Here is a 17,500-nt window from a genome sequence, read left to right on the forward strand (position 1 = left end):
GAGATGATAATGCAACTCTCTCATTCCAGTAAAAAGCAGTAAGTAGCGGGGTTTTTTTTTCATATATTTTTTTTACCCCCTTGCACTGTCTCCTCTGCTGTAAAAAAAAATCCACCATTGACAGAAAGAGACGAACAGACATAGAATGTATTTATAACGAGCTATTTGCAGGGGAACTCATTTGCCTCAGTGAATGAACAGAATGAGAAGCCGAAAACTAAGATAACGCCAATTAGAACTGACGTATAAAAAAAAGAAAGCCCAATTTACTGACCTCGAATTCTGGCTAGTCACCGCGCGTTCTCCAGCTGATAGTGCCAAGCTAGGAACCAATTTAAGTAAGGGGGAGAGGGGAGAGGAGGGAATGGCAAACTAAACTCGATGTAAGCAGAAGAAAAATGAACTTAATACAGTGACTTCGTAGGCTGGAAACTCACTGCTACTACCCATCCTTCATCCAACCACTATTAGGGCTCACGGACTAGCTGTAGACGCTGGCATTTCCTGTCCGGGGCGGCTAACACGGGCCTACCAACCTGAGGCGTACATCCTGGCGGTCCCTCACTCGAAAGACGCGGGGCTCGGGATGCTGCTGCGGCTGAGGCAGATGAACTAATGTCAACTTGCGCCTCGCAGTGGACTCGTGCACGTTGCTTCTGATAGCCGTTTCCGGTGTGATACTGACCCCGGCTAGAACTTGAATTCTCCCTGCCATAGCTCCTCCTCCCCTGCATGCCCTCCCACCTCCCTCCCCCCCTTCAGCTTGGCGCCACAACGCTCCCCTGCCCCGCCCACCTTCAAAAGACTGACCATAGATCCTGATCGAGCCCTGCCACAAAGCTCCCCTGCACGATACTATGCCTATCCCCCCTCCCAGTCATGATCCCTGCCGTCTCTACCCCGTCCATCTTCCCTGATTTTACTCCTGTGCCCTTGGATATTGTTCCCCCAGGCTTTCCACCTCCCTAGACACAGTATACCCCCAACACACCGCTACCTCGATACCTTAGTAGCCCTTGCCCACCCCCAAAATTCTGCACATTCCCTAATCTCCCTCCCATTCCCCGCCCACCCCCAAAACTCTGCACATTTCCTCCCCTCCCCTCCCCCGCCCACCTCCACAACGGTGCACATTCCCTTAACTTCCCCGCCTACCTTCAGGACACTGCACTTTTCCTCCCCTCCCCTCCCCCGCCCTAACCCGCCCATCCCAAGGACTTTACATTCTCACCCCTTTCCCCCCCAACCTTCTAATCACTGAAGCCCGCGCCTTCTATGCTCAAAGACTATAGAATTCCGCTCATCCTTTTAGACCTTAGACTTCGATGCTGCTTAAGGTCAGTTTCTATAGAGCTATGAAGTTTTAAAGCGCTCCATGTTTATCACGCGGCATTACTAGAATTTTATCTCGGTAGAATAATGCAGCTTTTCAAGGTTAAAACAATCTAAACGATGGAGCAATTTATCTCAAGAGAATATTGCAACTTCCAGTGACTATGATGGGCATTCGAGTAGGTATTGTAACGATGTCTTGTGTTGAAAAAATATGAATAGCAAAATATACCTGGGCGTCTAGAAAGAACCACACACCCAAGCACGGCACGGTGGTCTTGTTTCCATTACTTACGTGAATAACAAAAAATAATGATCAACTTGTGATGATAAACAAGGATACGAAGGGTAATAATCGAGCCTTGTTACCAGACCACGCTCAGGGCCTGGACGACGGGCGGCCTTGACTCTTCACCCACACTGGAGCTCGTTTCTTTGTGATCATTCAGGGGTATTCGAGCGACTGACACGTTTAAAAGAATTCCATTTAAAACCTTAGGGCATTCATTCTCTTCTTCTCTAATACTTTCCATTCTAATCCATAAGTCAAACGCGGAGGCATACATACATTTTTCCTTACTAATTTATCCTTTTTAATCTATTAGTCATATATTCTTTTGTTTCTCTTCGCCCTTCTTGTTGGGCTTTTTAATGTTTTTCAAGAAGACTAATAAATTGATTTCTTTCCGGACAATTCTTCAGTAATGTTAAAAAAAATAATATTGGTGCCACTGATCTCTGTCGCCGCTAAGTCTGCTGTAGAGGGCGTGAATAGTGAGTAGAGCTAGAGAGACTGTGTGTGTGTGTGTGTGTGTGTGTGTATGTGTGTGTGTGTGTGTGCCGCGTCTTCCCCCCCCACTCCCCCCCCCCATAACACCGCATCGGCCAGGACGTTAGCACAGGCGAGGCCCAGTCAAGTGTGACAAACGTCGTGCTGCCCACTGAAGGTCGGTTAGACAGGACGCGCCGGGCCTCTCCTCGGCACGGGACACACAAAAGACTGCTGACGGTGCTGGACTGAGACGACTCGCGCGGTGTTTTATACTGGAATTGAGCTTTTTAACATCTCTACGGCGAGGCAGCTCTTAGTTCCGTTGTCCTTAAAACGTAAAGAGGGATGGATGAGGAAAACGGGGAAGATAAACCAGCAAGTAGAAAGATAATGGGTTAACGTAGTGGATCAATATCGCAAAGGGGTATCGAAAGAGATGCATGGGAATATATAAAAGAAAAAAATGTTGAAAATAAATAAACTGAGGAAGCAGGATGAATGTGCGCAAACAATTAACTTCTTTAAACTTAATATAATTCAGATGATTGCTTCCAGGGATTGATTTTCTCTTTTTTTTTTTTCAGAATATTGAAGTACCATAGAGTAAACTAATCAGATTAACTCGTGGTTCAGCTTCGGGTTGTTGCGGCCGAAGAACTTTTGAGAACCACTGGGTTAGCTGTACAAGGCGGCGCTCCATCACACTTCCCTTCCGTACCGCACGACACATCAACACTCGGGCCGTTTCATACTGGCCAGGGTGCTCAAGTCTATTGCGGGGAAACGGAACAGTTGAAGCCTTCCTCACTGCCACGCGTTGCAGCCTCACAGTAAGACCTGCCTCCCACGCCTAAAGCTGCATCGCCGAAGAAACTAAAGGACATATTCCTAAACATTTCGGCGCCCAAGAACACATATTTGACAAGGCTTTCGTAGGAGCTTTGGGCATTTCCGGGGGTAGTTTTATGCTCTTTCTGGTACGTAGTTTGACCATTTTTCTGTACCATGAACCTAAATAAGCACTCATCTCCATTACGGCCTTAGGAATGAGATGATACGAAAGGCGAAAGCGGCTGAGAATACCGACCTATGTAAGTGTGCAGTATAGATCATTATTTAGCGATACTCAACAAAAAAAAGCATCCCTTGGTGAACATGTCCGCTCGTGCACCTGTTTCGTATACTAGAGACAACATCCTTAATGATTCCCTCGCCTCCTTTCCTCGGCACACCTTCCCCGCATCCCTCCCTTCCTCATGGTAACACAGTCATGAACTCTGATGGTGATGTGACGGTGGAAATTAAATGAAATGTTATAATGTAAACCTAAAAGTTGCTCATACACTGTTGAGAGAGAGAGAGAGAGAGAGAGAGAGAGACGGGGTGGGTGGTTGGAGGGCGTCACGTGGGCGGGGAGGAGGCATCGCGTACTCTGGCGGTCCTTTGCAAGTCATGTATCCTGTTTCACAAGCCGCGGAGCCACATGCAGCCCCACACTGTGCTACACGCGCATTCTCCCTCGCCTCCACACAGTCCACACCCATCACTAGGCTCCACCGTCGTACAGAGGACTACACGCGTGTATCTTTGTCTGTCTACGTACCCGAGTGTTGTCTGTCTGCTGTGCCGCTCGAGGGGTATATAGCACAGATATACAGACACACTCGTCACCTAAAACTTAATACTCCGTTGCATCTCATCGCATCCAGCTTGTACGTAATAATGTGATGCCTCTCTGATGCTCCTCTGTCGCTGCAGTGTTCATGTCTGGTATATCATTTCATGACAGGCGGCAATGTTCTTAGACTTCTTCGAATGAGTATAATTATGGCTGGTTTTCTAAAGGATGAAAGGGATACTTCTAGGAAGATAAAAAAAAAAAAATCATCAAAGAAGAGGATGGCCACTTTATCTCGTCCGCAACAGTTTCATGAACGCTGGACGCAAAATTCACAGAATCATCGTGTCAACCATTGAGCTGCAGCTCCATTTCGTGACTTTATACTGGGTTTCTAGAGGGTATATGTAATCACATGTATATTATACTGACTGAGCTAATACGTATTACACTCTTTGAAAAAATGCTATAAATGCCACCTGCAAGAGCACAATGTTAACGGTATGCAATAACTGAAATATCAAATTAGTAAGGTTTCGTACGATCCTGAAAGGATAATTAACCACGGATGTTGCTCTGCTGCATTTTTTATAAATATATTCTTGATCTTGGCTGTCATTGGTGCTGAGATGCAGAAGCTTGCTCAAGAACTTGCACCATCACCACCACCACTGCCTCCTCCTCCCGCCGTGCTGAAATTATCACCCTTGGTCCCGCAGAGTTTCACGAGCGTGACACTCGAGCCTTTCTTGGTAAAAGTAGCCACTCTTATCAACCCTTTTGTCTTGAGGAATGTTGAATACAATATAGATCAGCGGTGCAGATCTGCCACACACAAGACAGAGCAGACAGCCACCGCCACCTGCTCTGTTGCAGGACTGGCGAACAATACTACCGTGGCTTTTACTTATCTCCATGGAACACGGGAGTAAAAAAGTAGTATTCAATTAATTCTCTATAAAATGTAGACCTTCGTGAACCCGATCGTGTTTTCATTCATATTTATACACACTTATTTAATTGTTCCTTACTTACGCATTTGTATATTTATCCACAGCACCGAGGAGAGTCTTTATGGCTCTAAACGCAACACTCGGCAAGCACCACGAGGAGCCAGCGGGGATGACTTCTCGGAACACAAGAGAGAAACACCAGGACACGCAACACACGGCACCGGGAGGAGAGCTAACACTCGACTGACACTGGTGCAGAGCTGAGCGGAAAGCGGCCGAGTGACACACACGACGAGCGTGAATCAGAAGGCGAATGTTACTGAGCACTACACACAGACAAACAGACAGGCGCCTTCCTAGTGGATAGTGTTATGTATACAAAGGTGGGATGCCGCTGTCAAGGGAGAAGGTCGCTGGGTAGAAAGTGGAGGAGGAGGAGGAGGAGGAGGAGGAGGAGGAGAAGGAGGAGGAGGAGGAGGAGGAAGAGGAGCAGGCGAAGGAAGAGGAAGAAAAGACTGAGGAGGACATAGAAAGAGTAATGGAGCAGAATAAGCTATACTCGTTCATGGAAATAAAAAAAAAGTGTGTGTGTGTGTGTGTGTGTGTGTGTGTGTGTGTGTGTGTGTGTGTGTGTGTGTGTGTGTGAAAGTGAGGCAAGACAAGGTAAGAAGGAGGAGTACTAGGAAGAGGAGGAGGAGTTGGAGGAGGAGGAGAAGGAGGAGGAGGAGAAGGAGGAGGAAGAGGAGGAGAGGTGAACAGACAGGCCAAAGGGATCTGCTACGCCAGGCACCCAGTGACCCTAAACTCTCTCTCTCTCTCTCTCTCTCTCTCTCTCTCTCTCTCTCTCTCTCTCTCTCAACCCTAAATAACCTTCCACTTTACCCTCTTTCTCTACACACACACACACACACACACACACACACACACACACACACACATACACACACGTTTCAGCATCTACCGCGACATTTTACTCAAATATAAACGTTCACATATTTCCTGCTTTTACTTTCTCTTTGTTCCTCTATGGCGGCGCGAACCTCGATAACGATAACTACAAGAACTAACAACAAACGACTGACCGGCTGGACGCGGGTGAGTTTGTGTTCGCGGTAAAATGATAATAATAAAAAAAAACACTACATTTGATATCATAGAGTACAGCCACACACTCACGTTATTTGTTTTCACTTATTTACTTACATATCTACATACTTATTTACTCATGTGTCTATCGAATATTTTTTACTTTATGTTTACTTTATTTACTCGTTATCTGTCGAATTTTTATACTTAATGTTTTTTTTTTCAGGAAAGTAAGTCCCCCTCCAAGGAAAAAAATAAATGTATAAGGTGTAGAGAAGAGAGAGAGATAATCCTGAATCCCTTGGTGGCGATATAAACGGCATCGAGCCCTTTTTTTTTTGTGTGTGTGTCAAGGGACTGTGGAACGAGACCGGGATCCAAGCCGCAAAAAAAAAGAAAAAAAAAAATATATATAAAAAACATACAAACAGAGGACTCTAAACTCTTAATATTTTTTTCAGTCTATTTTTTTCTTAACTCACAGCAGACACCTATACTATGCAGAGTAACACACACACACACACACACACACACACACACACACACACACAGAATTGTAGTAGTAGTAGTAGTAGTAGTAGTAGTAGTAGTAGTAGCAACAGCAGCAGCAGCAGTAGTAGTAGTAGTAGTAGTAGTAGTAGTAGTAGTAGTAGTAGCCCAAACGGATAAAACAATAATTGAAGACGTTGAGATGAAAAAAAAAATTGTAATATGCACAACCACGCACAGACATCTTAGGAAAACAAGTGACGTGCGCGGTAGTGGTGGAGATGGAGGTGGAGGTGGTGGAGGGGCTGGTGGAGTGGCTTTACCTCAACTAACCTAGCCATACTTAAGAGAACGAAGCTTAACACGAAAAGAAAAATAATATATAATAATAATAAGTCGTAAAAGAAAGTATCAACGCATAGCAGCCAAATCAAATTAACTAAATTGAATAAGACTGTGATATATTTACAGCGAGGAGACATGCTGTTGTGACGGACATAGAGTATAAAATCACGGAGTAGTTTAGTTGTTCTTGTTTATGTCTTTTGTTTTGTTGTTGTTGTTGTTGTTGGTGGTGGTGATGGGCTGATGATGGTAAGTGTGATTCGCCATTCAAGATTCACATCGAACGTTTGATCTCTTGTCTGGCCGAAGTAGGAGGGGAGAGGAAGCGCAGGAGCACGAGTATAAGGAAAACGAGGAAAAGGAAAAGGTGATAAAATGTGTGAGAGAATGAAGAAATAAGACGAGAAGGAAGAGAAAAAGGAAATGAAGGGGAGTAGGACTGGAGGGAAGAGGAGGAAAAGAAGGGAGAAGTAAGAAAATGCGAGGTAGAATGAAGAAATAAGAAAAGTGGGAAGAGGAGGAAAAGAAGGAAGAAGTAAGAAAATGAGAGGTAGAATGAAGAAATAAGAAAAGTGGGAAGAGGAGGAAAAGAAGGAAGAAGTAAGAAAATGCGAGGTAGAATGAAGAAATAAGAAAAGTGGGAAGAGGAGGAAAAGAAGGAAGAAGTAAGAAAATGAGAGGTAGAATGAAGAAAAAAGAAAAGTGGGATAATAAAAAAAGACTGAATAAGGAGATGAAAAAGGGGAAGATGAAAAGAAGGAGAAATTCTAGTAATAATGATGGACAGCAATGGAGGAAGAGTGAAATAAATGCACCAGAAAAACACAACAGAAAACCTTTTGATATTTATGTGTGCAAATAATTTTAAACTTTTACTTGTTTTTATCACTGAAACAGGGAGAAAAAATTACTAATGCACGTAATATCAATGGCATATTAGGGAGAAAAAAAATGACAATACTACCAAATAAGGAGAGCAGGTGAGATTTTCCTCTTCCTTTTTTTTTTATGGACAAGGTGAACGAGTTTTTGCTCCGAGAATTGGTCCAATAGATTGTGGTAAATTGAGGTGCTGAACTGTAAAGTCGGGAGAAAGAAAAAAAATAAAGCTAACAGCACTTTCATATTCTTCCAAACTACTGCGAAATTAGGGCGTCTCTTCTCTCGCACATTTGGTATCTTATGTAAAGTTGAACAAGTGGTAGTTAAGTTGTTTTCTTATCCATTTTCGCATGTTTCAACGAACGGTCTGTGTTCTCACGATACAGATTTGGCTTTAGAAGTTCCTACCGGTAACAGTTTTTCATTAGTGTCGTTATTTCAGGATAAGAAGGAGGAGGAGGAGGAAGAGGAGGAGCAGGAGAACAGAGGAGGAGGTGCAAAAGAAGGAGGATAAGGCGCAGAGGAGGAAGCTACCTGTCAACGAAGACCTCAATCACACACCGTGAGCAGGGAACACAACAGCGGACTCGACAATACGGGAATGCTAATACCGGGGCGAGGCACACGTCGGGACAAAAGCCTCTCCTCTGTGTCGCTTTTTGCTCCTTCACACACCACCTCAACTCTATCACACACACAAAAAAAAGTAGCAGCAGCAGTAGTAGTAGTAGTAGTAGTAGTAGTAGTAGTAGTAGCAGTAGTAGCAGTAGAAGTAGTTGCTGTTGTAATAATTGTAGTAGTAGTAGTAGTAGTAGTAGTAGTAGCATCATAAAATAGATAAAAATACTTAGTGACACACACACACACACACACACACACACACACACACACACACACACCAATGCATTCTACGATATATACACACAATAGCTACGACACAGTATATGAATTCCCGGTCCTCTGCTGTAGTTCGAAACCTTAGGCGTAGCATGGGAGCGTCGGGGGCGTCGTACAGGTAGTGGGGCCGTGGGGGTGTGCGGGGCGGGGCGGGACGTGTGGTTGGCCGCCAGGTGAAAGCTTCCCAGCCACACTGACTAGCAGAGTAATAGCACTCCATGACCTCCGAGAAGCTACACACACCTTGGAACGGCGGACCCATGTGTGTGTGTGTGTGTGTGTGTGTATGTGTGTGTGTGTGTGTGTGTGTGTGTGTGTGTGTGTGTGTGTGTGTGTGTGTGGATATAAATATAATAATGATTGATATATTGGCAAGTAAATACATATAGATAGATGATAGATAGATAGATACATAGATAGACAGACAGATAGGTAGAAAGATAGGTAGATATAAAGTACATAATAGATAGTGAAACAAAGATTAATAAACAGACTGAATGACACGTATGGAGACAAATGAATATACACATAGAAACATAAGTAGGTACATAAATAGACAGGAACATTTTAAATAAAGATGGAGTGATGGAAACACATACAGACAGACAGACACAGACAGGTAGGGATGGACCATCGATACATGAATAACTATATTTTTCTGTGAGTGGAACAAATAAACACCTCCAGCTACGTCACAGACTGTCTCGCGTGGCACAGCTCGGCCTCCTACTCGACACTGCCCTCAGCTCGACGCAGCCCAACGTTGTCACGGTGTATATACTCAAAATGACGGTTTTTATAGGCCATGAGATCACTAGTCCCTATTATTCTGTTTATTAGGAATTTAAAGCTAGGTGTTGTCTTTCCTCTATTCCGTGCGGCAACGTAGCAACAACACCTCTAAACAAAGAAGAAATACCAATATCTGTAATTTATTCATTGTAGGTTTCCTTAAATTTCCTCCCTCCGGTAACGCAGAAGATTATTACTATCCTACTGTTTATCTACTGCTAGTCTTTTTTTTCTGTCGGTAACGTAGCATCAGCGCTTTCTACGAACAATATATACTACCTATTTCTATGTGACAAGGGCAAAGGACGCAAGGGGAAAGTGAACTAGAAAAAAGTCCACAATTCGCTGAGCCTAGAAAAATGGTACCGACCTAAACGGGTGCCTGCAGGAAGCTGAGGAAGAGGTATAAAAGAATGATTAATTTAAGTTAGATGCTACCCCCTCTCGTAAAAGTTTAAATCACAAGCAAGAGAAAACAAAGACGGAGAATGGCTGTTTAAGAATCTACCAGTGAATGATGAAGATGCTGATTACCTCTTGCATAAGACTGTTGTTTGACTGTCTTTTCATTCTTCAACACGAGATCAATATACCCAACATTTATCATTCATTTCTTAACTCAAACCCAGTAGCTATTTCTTTCTTTCTAGCAGTAATAGTCGGTTTGGGGATAATGCTTTGGAACGCCTACAAGGTAAGTATCGGCGCTTTAATTCATCTTCCTAGCAGGCACTGAACGCATCCCGAACTACGGCAGGCACTGAGCGCCGACTTAAGGCAGAGAGGGAGAGACGCTCGCTTGAAGGCACCAAAGCACTTCGCGACACAACGCATCGCCTGCCGCTGAGGTTATCTTAACATGCAGCCTTCGTGTGGTGGAAATGGCAGTGGTAGTTGTAATGGCGGCAATGTTGGCAGTAGCAAAGTGATAGTTATAGAAAAAAAAAATGTCGTACTGGTAGCTCCTGTAGTGGTAGTAGTAGTGGTAGTAGTAGTAGGGGTAGTAGCAGCAGCAGCAGCAGTAGTAGTAGTAGTAGTAGTAGTAGTAGTAGTAGTAGTAGTAGTAGTAGTAGTAGTAGTAGTAGTAGTAGTAGTAGTAGTAGTAGTAGTAGTAGTAGTAGTAGTAGAAAATAGAAGTGGTAATAATAATAATAATAATAATAATAATAATAATAATAATAATAATAATAATAATAATAATAATAATAATAATAATAATGCTGAAATAATCTATAAATAATATAAAACAATAAAATACTACAACTACTGCTGCTACTACTGTGATACTGCGTGATGAAAGTGTTGCTGCGAATATACACGTGATTACTGAAGGTGACTGCTATATATTTCTCTGTGAATTACACAAATTCGAGGCGCAATAAAACTGACTTTTAAGAGACCAGTAGTTTTTTTTGTTAATGTGGTATTATTATTATTATTATTATTATTATTATTATTATTATTATTATTATTATTATTTATAGCATTGATTTTATTATCATCATGATACTACTCAGGAGCAGCAATAACAGCAACAACAACCGTTATTACTACTACTACCACCACTGCTACTACTACTACTACTACTACCTACTATTACTACTACTACCACTGCTACTGCTGCTGCTGGTGCTGCTGCTGCTGCAGTTGCTGCTACAACAACCACATTTTTCTACTGATGCAAACATATTAATCAGCATGATTCCCATGCTTCAATTCTCCTTGTAAAAAAAAAATCTTAAACATTGAAGTTACGAATATTCCTTAATGAAAATAACAAGGATGCTGCTGCTGCTGATGATGATAATAATAATAATAATAATAATAATAATAATAATAATAATAATGATAATGATATTAATAATTATGATAATAATAATAATAATAATAATAATAATAATAATAATAATAATAATAATAATAATAATAATAATAATAATAAAAGTAATAATGATAATAATAATAATAGTAATAATAATAGTAGTAGTAGTAATAATAATAATAAAAGTAATAATAATAATAACAAAAATATAAATATGAATATGGATAATATAAATAGGAAATAACAACAGTAATATAAATATCACTACTATTACCACTATTATTAGTGATATTATTATTATTAGTAGTAGAATAATTACAACATCATCTGCATTACTGTTTTTCCTCCTCTTCCATTTACTGCTACTATTGCTACTGCTGTTGCTAGTACTTCTACTTCTTCTACAACAACAACTACTACTACTACTACTACTACTGCTACTACTATATAAATCTATAATACTACTGCCGCTGCTGCTGTTGACACCGCTACTGCTGCTGCTGTTTCTGCTGCTGCTATTAGTACTACTGTTACAACCATAACATAAAGAAGAACAATAACTAACACTACTGTTTTTTTCTACTGATGATGCCATTCATATTAGGTGTAATTATTGTTGCTGTTTTTGTTGTTGTTGTTGTTATTATTATTATTATTATTATCATTATTATTATTATTATTATTATTATTATTATTATTATTATTATTACCAGCATCACTACGATTGTTGTTGCAGAAGTAGCTGTAATTGTTGTCGCTGTTGTTGTTTAATGTCAGTCATAACTTTGTCAAAACGCTGCGTATGACACAAAAACTAATTTTTAGTTGCATGTGTGTTCCCTAAATCACCTTCCGCTGCACTGAGAACCTTAAGGAGCTCATGAAAATCACAATATTAAACTTGATATTTCTTAACCAATCCACCACATCTCCTCCACTGCATACCCGTAACGGACAGCCTTTTTTCTACTTTTTATCTATTCGCAATGCCACCGCCATCCTCTTAACTGGAGGTCTTTTTTTATTTTTTACTAGTTTACTGCTTTTTTACTGCTATCAAGAGGCCATCACAGGCGGGGAAGCGTTCGGTGCCATGAGCTGGCAGAAAAAGAGGCGGGGGGCGGCACAGCGCTGATAAGAGAGTGACACTCCTGCCAAAGCATGGCACTGGAGGGGCCAGCAGCGAGGGTGCGGGGTATCTGGGAGGTGCGATGCGAGGGCGTGGGGAGGGCCGTTGCGGGATGGGCGTGTACTCACTCCATTGCCGCTTCGGGGCAAAAAGATGTTATTTGGTTGTCGCTGGTTTTTGCAGGTGTGGTTGTGGCGGCGGCCAGCCCGTGTCAACCAGGACGAGTAGGCCGCTGCGCCGACACGTGCCCGAAACAGTCGATGCATTGCGAGCTCTCACAGCAAAGATGTGTGGCAAAAACATTGGCTGTAAATGAGTTGATAAAACGAGGTTTAAAGACGTTGTGTTTCATCATAAAAAAAGAAGTCTCACCGGCACCGAGTGACTGGCTGAGGTAGTAGCAATGCACTATTTAGGAGGTGAGTATCTTGACACTGACTGGCCCGGAACTCTGTCGGCCTCGGCGGAACTGGCGTCACGCGGGTTGGCGGCTGTGTGCACGGCGCACGCTGCGGCCACGACAGCGTAGGTCTATCGAACCGCTGCTCGCTTAATGTACCTACACTTTGTCGTTATATAAGTGACACTCACACTATGACACACTGACGACGATGATTACACAAAATGCACGTAAAACCGTTGCTTCAGAATGGAAGTTGCTCTCTTCTCCCTAGAGTGTCGCCGGCACAGGCTGACCCTTGCAGCATCTCGGACACCCCTCGGCCACACTGCACACAGCCAGGAGCACTTAGATCCGAAATAGGACAGGGATGACAGCAAGCAACACGAGCGAGGGCAGCAGGCAAACTGGCGCGGGGAGGCCTGCAAAGCTGCGGATCTTGACACAGCCGCTCGTTCAGCGACCCTGAAGGTAAATTACCTTGTCATACCACCAGGCGACCTCACGACGCCATCCGCCCCGTGTAAACGAGTCCCACTGCACAGAATCTCATTAGAAACTGCACTTGAGAACTGCGACAAATCACAGCAATGTTGCAACCAGCGCGGTTGCGGTTGGCTCGCTAGGCGTACAGCGTGGACTGAGAGCGTGAGGCGGCCAGGCAGGAGGTGGGCCACACCGCGCACTCCCAGGCCGCCGCCACGCACACCCCCGCCCCGGCCGCCCTGCAACACCAACATTTCTTACAAACCCACCTATTAACATTTAGTTTGTGTGTAGATCCACCGGCAGGCCTAAAATAGAGACTCGGCGAAGCCCAGCAGAGGCACAGTCCACCAAGACTGATCTCGGCACACGATGCAGCGGAGCACCCTCACAACACCTCGTCACTGCACAGTACACAGCCTTCCACTTGTTACCACGACAGACACTTTTAACATTAACCCTTTTCGTGGATCTCGGCCTACTCCAACCCTTCATTGCCAGGCCGTCACGAGCACCGTCACATCCGTAGGCCAATGGTAGGCGGGGAGCACTCCAGCCTGTCTCTCATTGGCGCATTCACAGGAAACGTCACCTAGAGCTTTGCACAACTAACGTTGTGAACGGTGACCAATGAATGGAGGGCCGGGGCGAGCCGCGCGCTGACTGGCTCCCACTAACGGTGACGTCATTTACCTTGAAGTGATGATGCAATGGAGAGATCAGCCAATTAGAAAGCTGTAGAGTTTCCCATACACTCCTTCCTCGCCGGGTGCGAATGAATCTCTACTTTGTTACTGAGCAAGGAACTTCGTGACTTAGTGAAATTAAGTGTAGTGAGTGCGTGGCGGCAGGCGGGCAGGAGGCTGGGTGCGGCCGTCGCCACACTCACCACCTAAGGCCCGCAGACACTGCTATTTTAACCCTTTGGTGCCGGGAACCCCTGGCGCTCCTCAGCCCGGGTTAGGCCTACAGCGAGCGCTCCCTCGCCGTCCGCTGTACCGTCACGCACCATGCTCCTCACTCCTGGCCGCTCCATGCACCTTATTAGGCTGTACCAGCCACAACCTCAGGGAGGAAAGCAACAAATGTTGCTGTAAGGAGGTCCGAGTGAATAATACACGTGACAGAGAGGCATCGTCAAGCTGGTGACCCGTGATGAGAGGCGTGTTCGTTATATTTCCACAAGGTATGCATGTTTGTGGTGCAGTCTCACCCCAGCCCTCTCGAGCGACACCTGAAGCGGAGGTGTTCCTGAAGGTAAGCCGCGTAGGAAAGACAGAAAGCGGGTGGATTCTAAACCTATCGTTACGCCTCCTCCATTTTTTGCCGCTGCAGTGAGGCTGTAGTCAAGGTCTGGCGGCGCGTCCGGCCCCTTCCTTGGCGGCGACTTCGGCTCCCGCCGCCGCCCTCCACACCAAGGCAGTACGAGTGTGGCGTGGCTGCCTCCTCCACACCCTCCAGCCTTGCTTCTGGTTTCTCAGTGAGGAGTGAGGCAAACAGAAGCATGTCATTAGTATAACAGCAGGGTATGTCTTCTCTTCTTACTGAAAAAAATAATAATGTAGAGCGAAAGTGAGAAATAATTCTCAAGTATGCAATAATGCTCGTTTCGACCTGCGAGCGATGCCTTGATAAACGCATTTTTCCCTCAGCGGCCACCACAGCCACCACATTAATATGCACTTCTGGGGTGCTCAGGATATCCTGTGGAACAGATGAGGCCGCCCGAGCCACATTCCTCCAGCGTTCGTTAGCACAGGCCTCCTTCCCTCCCGCCAGCCTCACGCTCCGCGCCCGCACCGCGCCAGCAGGAGGTGCACTGCGCCGTAGTTACACTGGCGGGAAGAACTACACATGCAAACACAAAAAAATCATGATAGAACATAATATGGAAACTGCATCTGTTTCCATCGAGATATGGAGGCCTCCCCCCCCCCCAAAAAAAAATGCTGATCAGTACTAAGTTTCGGTATAGATAACAAAGTGCTACTGAATGCAGATTTTCTCATACAGTGTAAATCACTGTGCATAATGACCATCATTGCAAACGAATTAAGCCAACCGATCCTCCTCTGTCCACCTTAAGCTTGGGTTGGGCTTAACCCACACGTCTGCCTCCCAAATAGTTCACCTAGGCGGGCGCACACCTCCACCTCTTTTTTTCTCGTCTTCATCCTCCCACAGCTCTTCATCCTCTTTACTTTCCCCCAGACTCCCTTTCTCACCCGCTATTCGGTTTCGCCTTTGTGCATTTCTCCGATGCAATCTTTCATTTATCTCTTTTCTTGTCTGAATAACGGAAGTGGCAGGAGACACACTCAAGGAAAAAAATAGAAAGAAAACTGACGAAGGACTCCGGCATGTACATTTTGAGATGCAATGGAAGAAACAGCATTCAGTGCACAATTCAAAGCAAAGTTTACACAATGTATTGCCAGACCATGGATGACGTAGGACTCCATCCCCCCCCCACCCACCCCACCCCCCCGAGCAAACAGTCTCCATCCGTTTAAGCCTTGAATCCACGGTGAAAAGAACTTCCTGTATTCTTGCATTCCATTCCTCCCGCCATCCTGCAGCCTCTCAACCTTGCCACACCCACCCCCTCATCCCCTCCCCTAACAATGCCACAGTAAGTTTCTTGCCTTTAGATCCTTTATGAACCGAGTCTGCATCCACATACCTTCCACACCCTCGAGAAATACTTCATCCTCTCTGCATTCAGGGAAATGGTGGTTTACATTTACTCTATCAATCCTCGCCTCACTCCTCCTGCCCTCATCGTACATCATTCTTCGGTCTGACACATGTGTTCCTTCCTTCTGTCTGCATCCTTAATCGGTCCTCGGCAGGAGACAGTGTTCACCATCGCCTCACAGCTGAGCCGCGACGCTTCGCTGAGGATGAGGATGAGGTATAAGCAAGCCTCACGAGCTTGCATTCCCTCCAACAGATAAATTATCATTTCCTTACTCCTGAGAGGCTTACTGGCTTACTGGCGTTAGTCTACTGAAAGGCATTACTCTGCTGGTCTCTTATCTCCCGTCTTCACGATTGTGCCAAGAAAGCTGAGAGTCGGCCTCCCTTACGCTTCTGTGGTCGTCTCGCTACACTGAACTTCACTAGACACAAGTTATTCAGAATCATGCTAACATCTGGTCCCTGCCTCCCCGAACTGTAGCACCGTCACGAGGGGGAGGGGGCCGCAGACGCAAGCCTGGGATACCTTGGAGCCACTCCAAGATCGCAGCCCACCACTGCCTGCCTGTGGCTGCTGCCTGCTTCCTCTGAGATGCACTGTAGAGCGTAATAACGCGAGGCGCCTCAGGGACGGCCCGCCGTAACACTGGTCGTCACCGCCACTCGATTCACTTCCTGGTCAAAGTCATAAACAAGAAACCCCTTCGAGCAGCAGTTGGACAGGAAGTCACCCCTGCATACTTGGACCTTGCCATGTTGCCCCACACCGGCGTTAGTCACTGTCTGCCGGGCTGGCGGGGCCAGAGGAGGCGCCTGACTCAGCACTCGGGGAACAAGCTGCCGCTCTGCTCACCACCTCACGCCTCTCGCCAGTCTTTGTTCACTTGCATACAATATGCTTAAGCAATTACTTTCCTGGTTCAACGTAACAAACAGTAGAAAGTTTACTCACCCTTTTCCGGCAGCATCCGCTCACAAGGCCACATCCCTGCAAATTCAAGGCCATCACGTGAGAGAGCTTCAGGCTGGGCAATAAACACAGACGAAAGGGAAGGAAGGGAGGGAAGGAAGCGACGGGTAAAGGCAAAGGTTATTATTATATAGCATGTGTTACACTTGTCAGAGAGAGAGAGAGAGAGAGAGAGAGAGAGAGAGAGAGAGAGAGAGAGAGAGAGAGAGAGAGAGAGAGAGAGAGAGAGAGAGAGAGAGAGAGAGAGAGAGGAGGGAGGGGGATAGAGCAGGTTAAAACACACACACACACACACACACACACACACACACACACACACACATTTTTTTCCCCCTCAATCTCTGTCTGTTCGCCAACCTGTCTGTCTGTCTGTCCAGCAACATCGCATAGTGGAGATGAATGTTTTCTATCGGTACATAACCTTCCACAAGAGAGACCACCACCGTAACGCCAAGGCTAAGGGCCATATTTTTAAACATTTCTGCACCCAACAACACGTAATTTACCCGTCTTTCGTGGGAGTTTAGGGCATTTCCAGGGGTACTTTTATGACCCTGGTGGTAGTCTGAGCCTTCTTCTGTACCGTGCGCCCAAGAAAACACGTAATTTACTAGTCTTTCGTGGGAGTTTAAGGCCTTTCCAGGGGTACTTTTATGACCCTGGTGGTAGTCTGAGCCTTCTTCTGTACCGTGAACCTAAAAGAACACTCATTAGAACTCGATTAACCTCCTTTTTGGCCTTTGGAAATAGTTGGTGTGAGGGGCGGGAGCATCTGTCAATACCAAGACTAAGAGCGGCGGCCCAGCTCATCTATTTCCATGTCGAGG

The 17,500-nt window shown here is 45.2% G+C and overlaps 1 protein-coding gene across 8 annotated transcripts in view; it reads right to left on the reverse strand.

Moving 5' to 3' along the window:
- Positions 1 to 17,500, reverse strand: part of LOC127006629 (protein abrupt-like) — a 199,913-nt gene that overhangs the window by 40,915 nt on the left and 141,498 nt on the right. For 2 of the 8 annotated variants that reach the window (XM_050876752.1, XM_050876761.1), the window contains one exon: positions 16,656 to 16,691. The exons of 1 other annotated variant lie outside the window; for it this stretch is intronic. In XM_050876752.1, the coding sequence (XP_050732709.1) occupies positions 16,656 to 16,691 (36 nt within the window). Of the gene's footprint in view, positions 1 to 274; positions 407 to 437; positions 662 to 12,997; positions 13,218 to 13,272; positions 13,459 to 16,655; positions 16,692 to 17,500 lie in introns of those variants that run through there. 5 more of the 8 variants (XM_050876798.1, XM_050876807.1, XM_050876779.1 and 2 more) reach the window with 5 other exon arrangements.

This window comes from Eriocheir sinensis, chromosome 3 (genome assembly GCF_024679095.1).
Source record: "Eriocheir sinensis breed Jianghai 21 chromosome 3, ASM2467909v1, whole genome shotgun sequence".
NCBI lineage: Eukaryota > Metazoa > Arthropoda > Malacostraca > Decapoda > Varunidae > Eriocheir > Eriocheir sinensis.